Source organism: Bos grunniens, chromosome 25 (assembly GCF_055505025.1).
Source record: "Bos grunniens cultivar Pamir isolate PY7600 chromosome 25, Bosgru_T2T1.0, whole genome shotgun sequence".
In the NCBI taxonomy this organism is placed as follows: domain Eukaryota; kingdom Metazoa; phylum Chordata; class Mammalia; order Artiodactyla; family Bovidae; genus Bos; species Bos grunniens.
Window position 1 is genome coordinate 28,178,293 of NC_141189.1, and position 13,049 is coordinate 28,191,341.

Genomic DNA, 13,049 nt, shown 5'->3' on the forward strand with positions numbered 1-13,049 from the left:
TGACTAAATCATTCATGGGGGATATTAGGAGAAAAGGGTTGCAGTCAGGAACCTGTGGACTCGTGTCTCATGGCTCTTGTCTTCCAAACAGAACCAACCTGAAGACTGGGATGGGTTCCGAGAGAAAAGAGTGTGTGAGTGATCCCACGGCCCGGCCCGGGGGAGACGGGAGAGGGGGCAGCCCACCTGTAGGCCGTGCGGTAGCCCGTGATGGTGATCTTCAGGTTCTGCCCCTCCTGCACCTCGATCATCTGCGAGGACGGCTCAAACCGGAATTCCTTCATCATGGGCTTGAAGTAGTACTGGCCAGGGCTCTGCCAAGACACAAACACGAGCTGAGCCTCTGCTGCAAGTCGAGGGGTGGCATTAGAGGGAGCGGCTCAAGTCATGAAGGAAAGAGGCCAGAATGAGGCCCCAAGAGCCCTAAGGCTACCCAGACACACAGAGATGGTAACTAACTCTACAGTCAATCATTACAGTGACAGCAATTACCATTCTAATACCAGCTGTCATTACTGCACACCTTTAGTACCTCTGCAGGGTAGAAATCATATTTGAACTTTATGAATGAAGCAACTGAAGCTCAGAGAGGTCAAGTAACTAGCCTGAGACGACATGGCAAGTTAAGTAGCAGAGGGAAGATTCGAAGGTGGGCGTGCTTCACGTCCCAGTCTGGGATCTTTCGGCTACACCTCACTGCCTGTTTGCGACATCCCTGGAATGGTGACTTTATTCCCAGGGTTGACAAGATGACCAACTGACGTGTCCACCATTGAGGGCTTCAGACTACATCCTCAGTGGAAAATGGGTGCTGTCCACCCACTGCAGGGAGCGTGCTTTGCAGAAGAAACACAAGCTCACCCCCTGAACGAGACTTGGCATTATAAACAATGAGATCTGGTGGTAAAACAAAGGGACACTTAAGACAGGAGCTGCTGGGGCCAGGGTAATTAATTACATTGTCTCAGTGACAAGTGGGTGACCAGAAAACAAGACGTCTGTGCGGAAGGGAACATGCATCAGCAGCATTAAGTTCTAGTGAGAGCCATCCTTAATTACAGCTGGTCCCCAAAGAAATGTGAGGCACTCCACAATGGTTTTCTGTTCTCACATTGTCAAGCAATACACAAGTCATGGCCACTGTGTCCTTGCGCGCTCATGGGGGAGCCAGGCAGGCGATGCAGTAGTGGGCACCTTACCAGGTTTGAGAAGGTCAGGATACCGTTGTCCTGAGTCAGGAGGTTGGAACGGAACACACCACCGCTGAGGGATAAGAGGACCCCAGGGAGGGGCTGGTCGTCTTCGGCTTTTATCTGGGGATGAGAAAAGAACCCCAGAGCAAGATTAACTCATACAAACCATGAAAGTGTCAAGAGGTAATGATCAGCAGCTAGTTTTTCTTTTATTGTCATTCACTGGGGCCCACGGGGAAGGTCAGAAGGTCTCCTCTCCTCCCCTAGGGTAACCAGTATAAACAATTTGCTTTGCAGCCTTCCAGAACTCTCTGTGCCCACACAAATCTTATCAACACTATGGCTACTATTGATGGACTTCATAAGCGACTGAGTGGGAGTGGGGTGGAGGAGGGCCCCCAAACCCTCTGGCCAAGTCGAGTTCTCTGGCCTCAGCTGTTTTCCCCACTGCCCTCGTCCACCAGTCCCCACCAGTCGGCCTCCCTGTTTCAGAAGAGCTGCATCTCACTCTAAAGCAGAGGTTGGCAAACCATGGCACACGGGCCAGTCTCTGAGTTTTGTGATGGAAAGGAAGGGATGAAGTGAAAGTCCCCAAGCGTGTGTATCTTTGCACAATTAAGTTCTTCTTTTTCCAAAGAGTCAATTCCTAGGAGTAGAAATGACTTCGTGGATGTGTGCACTTGAAATCCAGAAAGAAACCCCCGATCTGAACTCCAGGGTGGTTGTAACCATTTCCAGCTCCTAAATTACCTATGTGTGGGAAAACACACACTTGCCAAAAAAATGGATATTGTCTTCATTATTACAACTATAACCCCAAACCCAGTGTTTTGATGGTAACTTCTTTACGTTTGCCTGGTCACTATCGAAGTCAAGTGTTCCCCGTGTGATTATGAGTGACCTGGATGACTTCTGTGAATGGCCTTTCATGTCCTTGATTCACCTTTTCTCTGTTGGCTTGTCTTTTTCTTTTTTTTTGGCTTGTCTTTTTCTTATTGGTTTTAGGAGACTCTTGTAAACTGGGGTTGTTATTTATGGAATAGATATTTCTCTCCAGTTGGACTATCTTTCCATTTGTTTTAAAAGGCATTCTGCAATGCAGAATTTTAATTTATTAGGTGATGGGATGTTTCTCTTTTGGTCTCGATATCGACAACACTCAGCCTCAAGGGTCTCTGGACTCACTCTGGACTCACTCACTTCTTCCCAAGAAGGAAGGAAGGAAGAGAGAAAGATATCAACTTCACTCTAAGAACATTCTGTGTCCTTTGACAGAGAACAGAGTCAAGGATGAAGGCTTAAAATGCTTCCCAGAAGGTATGCACATGAGCTGAAGTCAACAGATCTCCAAAATTACAAGTGAAAGAAAGCAGAGTAAAAAGAGTACGGCCTGAATAATTCCGTTATATAAAATTCTAAGAAATGCAAACTGATCCACAGTGACAGAAGGCAGATCAGAGGGGTGGGGAGGGCCAGGAGAGAGGGGTTACCAAGGGTACGAGGAAATTCTGAGGGGCGACAGATGTGTCCGCTATTTTGACTGGTGGTATGCTCACGGGTGTTGTCATGTGTCGAGACTGTCAGATTACACACTTTACGTGCAGTGTATTGTATGATTGTTATACTCCATAAAACTGCTTTTTAAAAGCACACGGTGTTACCTCAAAGCTCACGCCTGCCAAGGCATAAGCCTTAAAGTCGCCTATGGTTCCTTCCACTGCAGTCAAAACGTAGCCCTCCTTCTGCGAGGACACAGTATACTCCAGGTCACTGTGCAAGGGCCCAACACTGAATAAAAGAAAGAAACGCTGGTGATGCCTTGCTTCACATCCTAGAGGAAGCATCACCTGCCCCCAGGAAACCTGGCTCCCCAGCTTCTTTCCTGGGCTTCCCGAATGAAAATGTGGAACTGTTAGTTGCTCAGTTGTGTTCCGACTCTCTGCAACCCCATCAACTGTAGCCCGCCAACTCCTTTGTTCATGGGATTCTCCAGGCAAGAACACTCCAGGCAAGAGTGGGTTGCCATGCCCTCCTCCAGGGGATCTTCCCAACCCAGGGATCAAACCCAGGTCTCCTGTATTGCAGGTGGATTCTTTACCGTCTGACTCAGCATGGGCTCCCCGACTGGTCCCAATAACTGGTTCTTAGTCAAGGGCTTACCTATAGGCACCTTTGTCATCGGTAAAGACTGTGATCAGGGGTGAACTTGCCCCCTTTTCACTGATGACGATCTCGACTCCTTCCAACTCTGGGTGGATCTGGCCTTCTAGAAACAAGCCTGCTTTCCCTTGGATCTCGATCAGCTTCCCTGGGCAGCTTTCTACACAGGAAAGAGACAAACAGAGGAAGAGAGGGGGGCTTCCCATTAAAGAAGGGCCTAAAACTGAGATATTCGAAACTAACTCCAGTGAGGCTTTTGACTACCTCAGAATCCTCAGTTACTACAAGAGGCCCAAGCCTCTCAACATTTATGAACGGCCCTGTTAAACTGTCAGGAATGTTAGCAGGAATAGCCAACAAAGCTGGCTTTCCCCAGCTCCTCTTCCTCAGACCTCACTGACCACAAGTGAGGAGAGAAGCCAGTACCGCAGGTCAGGGCCTCTGTAGCCAGACCTCAGAGGACCCAGCATGGAAGGCGGCCCCAGACAGGCTGCCCACTGGACAGCCATGCCCTTCAACACTCTCCTTCCAAACACACAAATGCTCAGGGTTTACTGAACCCGCGATGCTGGCAAAAGCTGCCTAAACATTCCACCAGCACCTGGTTATCTCATCCCCAAAAGACCCTTCCATCACCCCAACCCAAAACAAACATCACGAACAGTTCAGATACATGAAGACATTTCAGACGTTTCAACCACGGATGCTGTTGCTTTTCATCTGCCTTCTGGTGTCAACCTGATAACATCAAGGAAAAGCAAGTCCTTTTTTCAAAAAGATCCCCAATTCTAACAGTGAGAGTTACGTTTACCGATTTAGACCTCTCACTCATTCACTCACTCGTCAGATAGTAACATCTATGCACCAACGGGGACTGAAGATGCCTTAGGAAGACGGCTTCACTATAAAACAGCACAGAACAGAACCCTAAAGGCAGGGAAAAGACAGGTGTGAAGGCGTGCCGTCGGCGAGCTGAGCTGACATTTACCTCCACTGACGGTGGCTTCCATGGAAGGAGGATAAAAGAGCAGCTCTTTAGATGAAGGTGTGACAGTGATTTTCTCTCCGGATCTAAAATAATTAAGACACTTCAATGTGGCTGGCCTGTCCCCCCAGAAGGAAGGACATCCGAACAGGAGGACCCTGCAGGGAAAGCCCACCACGGGCACTTACCGTGCCCAGTAGGAAAAGTCGTAGAAGAAGGGGCCCTGCAACTCGTCTACCATTTCCTGCACAGGGGGCTTGGTCCTCCCCTCGCCTCCGGCCTCTCCGCCGCTCCTCTCCCTCTCCTGCCTGCGGCTCTCGATCTCGGCCAGCTGCTGCTCCCTCCGCAGCTCCTGCACAGACTTCAGGGGGCCAAGGACCAGGGCAGGCTCGCTGTCAATGGAAGACCTGGAAGAAAGGAGCAGCCCAGAACACAGAGTCAGGGACCCCTGAGGTCGGTCGAAATCGGTTAAAAAAAAACCAAGGACCTCATCAGACAACCAACTGTGGCACAGTCTTCTCCTGTTTGGGATCAACAGTTTAAAAAAGAAAAAACAGGAAATTGAACTTCTTTGCCATGTGGAAGCATCTGGGAGATCTGGGCTGGGATGAAATATCACTGACTTTATGATCTGAAGGAAACTGTCAACTTCCTGAAGGATGTGGAGTCCCTTTCACATTACCGTCTTCTGTCTTTCTTCCAACCTTTATTGAGAATGTACTCTGCAAGAGAATCAGGGGCTGGGGAGACTGTACAGGACAAACAGCATCCCCTAACCTGTGGAATCCACATTCTGTGATAAGAGGCAGATGACCAACAGAAAAATGATGCCAAGTACAATGATAAGTACAATGAAGAAAACTAAAGCAGCGTGGACAGAGCAGAGAGCTGGGCGGGCGGGGATGGAGGGGGGAACTATATTCTATTAGGGACTCAGGCCTTTCCCAGAGAAGGAATGGCAGCCCACTCCGGTATTCTTGCCTGGAAAATCCCATGGACAGAGGAGCCTGCCGGGCTACATTCCATGGGGTCACAGAGAGTCAGATACAACTGAGCACAGGCCTTTCTGATAAGGTGACACCAAGCCGACTTGAAGGGAGAGAAAAAGCCACACGCTCTGGGTGAGGAGGCCCCAGGCAAGAGGTGATAAGTGCAAAGTCTCAGAGCCTTGGAGGCAACTCCCTGGCCATGCTCCAGGGACAGCAAGGAGACCAGGAAGGGGGACAGAGGGACCCAGGCAGAGTCAGATTAGGGGTCAGACAAAGGCTTTGCAAACCTTGGTGTGGACCCAGGCTGGATGGAGTTTTAAAGAGATGACAGGGTCTCTTGGATCAGACGGTAAAGCGTCTGCCTACAGTGTGGGAGACCTGGGTTCAATCCCTAGGTTGGGAAGATCCCCTGGAGAAGGAAATGGCAACCCACTCCAGTATTCTTGCCTGGAAAATCCCATGGACAGAGGAGCCTGGTAGGTTACAGTCCATGGGATCGCAAAGAGTCGGACACGACTGAGAGACTTCACTTCACTTCACTTCTACTAAGGTCACTCTGATTCCACATGAACAACACTGTTATGAAGCAACAGCCAAAACACAGAGTTCAGACAGGAAGCTACAGCAACAAAACTGGAAGAGACAAGAGTGGGTCAAACCAAAGCATAGAGGCCAAGAGCTAAGAAAGGGACGGATGGAGGACGTACAGTCAGTCCTCCGTCTCCACAGGCTCCACATCTGAGGACTGAACCAGTCACAGACAGAAAATGTTTGGGGGGGGAAAGTTCCAGAAAGTTCCAAAAAGCAGAACTTGAATTTGCCACAAGCTGGTAACTATTTACATAGCATTTACATTGCACTGGATATTGTAAGTAACCCAGAGATGACTTACAGTATATTTAAAGCACAGGGGAAGATGTGCAGTAGGTTATATGCAAAGGGACTCTGTTTTATAAGGGACTTGATCATCTGCAGATTCTTGTAACCACGGGGGGTCCTGAAATTAACTCCCATGGATTGTAGAGCCCAGGATTTGCAGGTGGATCAGCTAGGTATGCGATGCAAGAGAAAAAAAAACCCTTTCATTTCTTGAGAAAATTAGGGTGTCAGATGCAGCCACCACAGGCAAGCATTCCTCTCAAAGGCGCCATGCGAGCAAACCTGACCCTCAGCGAGAGCGCCCTTCATCCACTTTCTCTCATGACCCTTCTCACATGAGGTGTCATCTCTATTTCCCAAGCCTTCGAGAAAGGGTCTAAAGAAAAACAGGCACATGTTTTTGAATTTGCTAAAACACTTGAAATATAGTGAACAAACCAGAGATTTTTTTTTCCCTTAGCAGAGACAGGAAGTATAAAGAGTTCAGGCAGAAATTTGAGGCACTGAAGCGAGCTGTCAGGAGGCTCTTCCTCATCCACGGTTAATTCCTGAATCATAAAAGGAAAGGAGGGCTGTTGTGAATTTATGGCCATGTCATATAAGAGCGAAGGCCATTTGTATGTATACCTAGAGATAACAAATCAAAAATAGTTTTCAGAGCCGCTCTGAGAGAAGACGGCCTGGCCCCCCACCCTCCCACGCTCGGCCCACCATGGAACACCGGCCTTACTTGATTGTCACGGTCACATCCATCATTTTGTCAGTGGTGATCGTTCCAAGGACGTGGTGGCGAATGGCTGTCAATGTCAAGATACTGGGTGAAGACCTGTAAATCAGAGAGGGAGAAAGAAAACACCATAACATCACCTCGACGTCCTCAAAGGATCACAAACAATGCCCTTTATGGGCGGCCTTCCTGACCCTGAAATATACTACGTGAAACTGCTCTTAGCTTGGCATGAGAAAACTTCTGAAATACATACAAGTGTCTTTAAGGGTCAACTGATTCTCCACTCCCAAACTTTATGTCTCTAATTTCCAGTGAAACCCACAAGCATTTGTGAAAACAGGAAAATGGCAGACTTGAGCTTGAGAAATTCCTATCAGTGAGGCTGGAAGATTCAACAGACGTTACATTCAAGCCAGTTCAAAACCACAGCCTTCCGTCCTGGGTTTACAGAATTCTTGGGGAAGAGCTGTATCTTCACTTCCTCGGTTATTTACCCAAGTGTCTTAAAATCCTTATCTGCAAATTCTTTTCACTGCCTAACCTTACTACTTCCAGAAAACATACAAAAAAACTCCCTTGTTCTCAGAAATAACTGTCGCAGAGATCCACGCTCACCCCCCTCCACAGACAGCACAGAGCGGTCGGCACCCGGCTTACGTGTCATAGGTGTAGAACGCTTGCTCGAACCGGTGGCAGGAGCGAGGGGTCACCTTGTACACACCTGCAGCCAGGAAATCAAAAGTCATTTTCAGAGAAGAGCATCTATTCCACTGAGCAATTCCAACATCTGGAATCCTAAGGCAGTGCCTCTCCTTCCTAACAGATCACATACGGGATCTGAAAAGCCTTTTGTGCTGCCTACAGACGGCTTCTTACCAATGACCCATCCACTCAAAGGTCTGCCCACCACGTCAGGATTTTCATTTTCCATCATTTAACAGCTCACAGTAGTTTATTCTGTGCAGACCAAGCTAACAGACACATGCATGAGGAGGAACAGGAAGTACATTTCTACTGGGATTCAGACTGAGAATTTCCTACGTAACAGATTCTGTTAAAGATCCAAAGACAGCCAGAGTCTGGACTCCATCCTCTAAATATTCCTAAAAGGTGCATGGGGCAGGGAAGTCCCAGAAAACCAAGAAATAACTACAGAAAACACTTCCACGCCATGAGCGCATCAGGCTAACACTCAGATTAAGGGCATATGATGTCGTATGCCAGAAAAATACAGTTTCAGGAAGGAGCCAAGTGTAGTAACGGATTCTCCCAAATGATCTTTCACCAGCATTCTGGCCATCCGCCCAACCCAAACATGAAATTCGTTCAAATTCGTTCTCATCACACTGATCAAGCCTCAGTGCAGTTACCTAAAAAAAAAAATTGTTAGGTTTCTTCATTCACTTTCTTTGTTCTTTCATTTGACAAGTGTTGACAGGGCAACACTCGGGCCAGGTGTTGCATCAGGTGTTGACACAGAGTGGGGAACACGCAGAGTCCCTGCCTTCATGGGGCCTGCCATCTACAGAGAGAGAGGAGGGTTCCACAGCCACCAGGTATGACGGGTGCGGTCCGGGGAGGAACTGGGCCTCGTGGGCACAAGCACAGCAGAGATCCCAGCGACACTGGGGCACTAGCCTCTCTGGGGAGGAACATCAGAGCCAACAAGTGACAGGCAGGCAGGCAGAGCTAAGTGAAGGCAGGTGGGGTGGAGGGCGCTGAGGCAGAGCACAGCATCTGAACCACGGGCTTGCTGGCTGCCTCCCTAACAGCTGCCTTCCTGCCTTCAAACCAGCTCCCACTTATGCTCAGGGTGAAAGCATGCCAGCCTCCAGCAGCAAATCCAGCTGCCCCAGGCTCCCTTGCAGCTAGAAGTGGCCATGAGACATGGTTCTGGATGATAAGACATAAAGGAAGTTTCCTGGAGGATGTGGCATGGAAAATGTTTGCCCACCCCTCCTCTCATCTTCTTGCCTTAGACATAAGTTTTCTGGAGCAACAGTAGGTACCTTGAAAACATGAAGCAGAAAATAAAAAAAAACCAAGTGGGGGTTTCCCTAGTGGCTCAGTGGTAAAGAATCCATCTGCCAATGCAGGAGACAAGGGTTTGAACTCTGGTCCAGGAAGATTCCACATGCCATGGAGCAACTAAGCCCATTCTGCTGTTGTTTGGCCACTACACCACGGCTATTGCGCCAGCACTTTAGGGCCCAGGAGCTGCAATTACTGAAGCCCACGTGCCCGAGAGCCCACGCTCAGCAACAAGAGGAACCACCACGATGAGAAGCCTGCACACTGCAACTAAAGAAAAGCCCACAAACTAATGAAGACCAAGCACAAAATACACTTTAAAAAAAGAAGTGCATAGTTCATTAAAAAAAAAAAAAAGGAAAGGACTAAAAGAATCACAAAGACACCAACCCTAACACCTACCATCTGAACCCACGCCTGAGCTGTTAGTCTTTGTTTTGTTTTGTTTTGTTTCATTTTTTGGCCATACTGCATGGCATGCCGGATCTTAGTTCCCCAAACAGGGATCAAACCCGTGTCCCCTGCATTGGAAGGGCAGAATCTTAACCACTGCACCACCAGAGAAGTTCCGCTGCTAGTCTTTGTTAATGAATCAAATTAACCCCACTTGTCAGGGGTTGTCATACAGATTTTGGTACCTGCAGCCAAAGGCATCCTAATTAAAACACAGAAACAGTGGCTGGAACAGAGGGTGACAGGTAGAGCTAGATTACAGAGGAGTTCAAGGTCTGAATAAGGGTTCTATACATGACTGTGCCCTATCTGTGGTGTACACATGGTAAGACCCCCAGTGGATGCCTGATATCGCAGACAGTACCAAACCCTCTACGTACCAAGTTTTTACCTACACTGACAGGTGGGTAACATATATGGAGATGTGCCCAAGGGCCGGACAGGAGCAAGACAGTCAGAGACTTCACCATGCTTCTCAGAAGGCACGCAATTTAAAAGGTATAAACTGTTTACTTCTGAAATTTCCCATTTAATATTTTTGGACTGCAGTTGACCAGAGGTAACTGAAACTGTGGGAAGTGAGGTTACTGTACTTTATCTTGAGAACCAACAGAAGTCCCTAAATTATTCCTTAGGAAAACACAAAATAAAACTACAATGAGATACTACTTTAGAACCACCAGGATGCTACAAATCAAAAAGACAGTAACAAATAATGGTAAAGAGGTAGAAAAATGAAACCCTCAGACATAGCTGGTGGGAATATCAAATGGCAAATACAGCTTTTTCAGAAAATATTTTGGTAGTTTCTTAAAAAATTAAACATAAATTTATCATTTGATTCCATTCCTAGATATCTCCCCAACAGATGTCCACACAAAACCTGTACACAAATGTTCACAGCAACATTATTTATAATAGCCCCAAACTGGAAACAATTCAAACACCCACCAACTGGTGAATGGATACACAAACTGTGATATATCCATGCTATGGAATACTGTTCACCAATAAAAAGGAACAAATTATTAATATCTGCTATGACCTGAATGAACTTCAAAAACATTATGCTAAGTGAAAGGAGCCTAAAAAATAACAGTATTGTATGACTTCACTATATGAAGTGTCCAAACAAGGCAAATTCATAGAGACAGAAAACAGATTAGTGGCTGCCAAAAGCTGGGAATAGAGATGAATCGTAAACATGTAGGAAGGAATCACTGGAACAATGAAAATGTTGTGAACTGGATTATATGGCTGTATGGCTAGGTATATTTACTAAAAATCACTTTTAAAAGTATTGTACACTTTAAGTGGGTGAATTTTATGGTCTGCAAACTGCATCTCAATAAAGTGATTAACAAAGAGAGAAAGCAGCCACTGGAGGATTTTTAAGCAAGGTGGGAGTGATCACTCAGCAGGAGAGATCATGGGCTGATGGTGTTCGATTTTTCGAAGTGAAAGGGCCCCGTGGTCTGGACTCAACTCAAACTCAAGAGCCTGGGAACATGTGCCAACCCCCAGCTCTAATTCTCTGGGTAAAAATGCTGCTCCCTCCAGAGGCGTTACCCACAACCGAAATCGATAGCTTGATGCAAACTGAACCGAGATGGGGAAAAACACCTCTGAAAACACTCTCGAGAGCCTCTCCATTTCCCTCGCTCAGAGGACATCGATCCTTCCAGACTCACCGGGCTTGGACAGGCAGAACCGGTTGACTCCTTTGGAGAGGTTATAAATCCCCACGTTCTCGGGTCCATTCCCATCCTGGTAAAATTCCTACGGGAACAAAGCCAAGATGATGCCTTACCAGGGAAGACGGAGACACCCAGACGAGGAATAAGCTTTCTGCTTCTGAACCAGTCATCTGTTTTGCACATTAATCATTTGAACAGCTGGATGCCAGGGGAAAATTAAAAGCCTTCCAAAACTTCCAACAGAAACGTGATCTTTTTCATTCAGTCAACGAACATTTACTGAGCACCTGCCATGTGGCTGACCCAAGGCTGGGCCCTGGTTGCTGCCACGGCTCTTATTTTCAGCGTGGCTTACGTTCTGATATGGGAAGACAGAAAATCCATGCAGTCAACAGAGAAGTCAGTAGATGTCATCTAGGAAGTCACAGAGCTTAGCGGGAAATAAACAGGAAGCAGGACAGAGTGCCCTCCGCAGAGGCTTGTTCAGCTTGGCCTCAGGATAGGCGCCCCCACCCCCTACCCCCCGAGCAGGTAACACTGGGGCTTCAGCCTGAATGATGAAAAAAAGCAACTACACTCAGTTGTGGAGAAGACACAGCATTTCAGGCAGAAAAGAGTACGTGCAAAGGCCCGGAGAAGGGATCGAGCTTGGTGCGGAACTGGAGGCAGCTAGTGAACGAGGGGGTAAGGGGTAGGGGTGAGACGGGAGTCAGCGAAGGGCTGGCTGTAATTAGGAGTACGTTCTTAGTCGAAGAGAAATGGAAATCAAGGACTGGTTTCCCAAATGTCTCTCGCTTGTTCTCAACTGGATATTAATCAACCCGTTTCCTATAACAAAGCTGTCTGTGGACCATTTGTAGATAAGTGGTTCGAGCGTTCAACTGGCATTAGAGAGACCAGTCTCACTGCTCTGGTGTCTAACATAAGTAGCCACTTAAGTGTCGTTTGCCCCTGTTTTGCCACTGAGACCTGACAATGACACCTGCCATTGCTAGAAGTCAGATTATACAAAATTCAGGAACAGACCTACGCAGGGCTACACAGGTGCTCCCAGCCTAAAACCCACTGGGTAACTGCCAACCCAGCCACAGACACTGCAAGAGGACAACCAACTCTGCTCAGCCACACCTGTTCCTAAGAAAGAGCAGGGTACACAGGAAAACTTCAAATACGTGAGAGATTTGCTCATACCTCACTACAACCCTGGGGAGTGAGTATTACGATCTCAAGTTCAGAAGGAAAAATGGAGGCCCACAAACATTACTTAACTTGGCAGGGCCTACATAGCCCACATGCTCTGCACTACATCAACGGCTTTCCAAAATCACTAGTCAAAGTTAGAGTTTAACATGGAGCCAGGACAAGGAACTCTCCCCAACAAAGGCATCTTTCCACTAAGGGACTTAAAATGCTTCCTGACGGTGTTTCCATAATAGGTGGGTGAGCTGAGAGGCAGAAAAGGAAATCTGGCTTGACTATGCTGATGATCCTCTTGGCACACTAGTCTTTCTCACTCTCCAAAAGGCGAGTGTCCTTCCAAATAAGAGCATCCTCAGCAGCCACTTACCAGAGTGATGGCGTGGGAAAGGGAGCACCGGAGCATGTAGCCCGTCTGCCTGAACTCAACGGCAGACACATCGTCCTCCAGAACCTCCACCTCCAGACTCTTGTTCTTCCAGCACCAGTCTTCATGCAGGATGCTGACTGCAAAGGACACGACATGGACACCCATGTGGGCAGAGCACACCACCTCCCTGAATACCCCCAGAGAAACAGTGCTAATGAAGTGCGTGAGTGAGTTTATACACATGCTGTTCTTATTGTTAAGTCGCTCAGTCGTGTCTGACTCTTTTGAGACTCCACGGAGAGTAGCCTGCCAGGCTCTTCTATCGAATTCTCCAGGCAAGAATACTGGAGTGGGTTGTCATGCTC

The 13,049-nt window shown here is 47.6% G+C and overlaps 1 protein-coding gene across 1 annotated transcript in view; it reads right to left on the reverse strand.

The window, feature by feature from the left end:
* LOC147345352 (BOS complex subunit NOMO1) overlaps nucleotides 1–13,049 on the reverse strand; it is a 56,570-nt gene that overhangs the window by 12,896 nt on the left and 30,625 nt on the right. The window contains exons 15-24 of the mRNA XM_086375610.1: nucleotides 12,685–12,821; nucleotides 11,112–11,199; nucleotides 7,594–7,657; nucleotides 6,937–7,032; nucleotides 4,527–4,745; nucleotides 4,342–4,424; nucleotides 3,354–3,513; nucleotides 2,855–2,981; nucleotides 1,200–1,313; nucleotides 187–314 (exon numbers count right to left, since the gene is read on the reverse strand). Coding sequence (XP_086231736.1) covers nucleotides 187–314; nucleotides 1,200–1,313; nucleotides 2,855–2,981; nucleotides 3,354–3,513; nucleotides 4,342–4,424; nucleotides 4,527–4,745; nucleotides 6,937–7,032; nucleotides 7,594–7,657; nucleotides 11,112–11,199; nucleotides 12,685–12,821 — 1,216 coding nt within the window. The remainder of the gene's footprint in view (nucleotides 1–186; nucleotides 315–1,199; nucleotides 1,314–2,854; nucleotides 2,982–3,353; nucleotides 3,514–4,341; nucleotides 4,425–4,526; nucleotides 4,746–6,936; nucleotides 7,033–7,593; nucleotides 7,658–11,111; nucleotides 11,200–12,684; nucleotides 12,822–13,049) is intronic.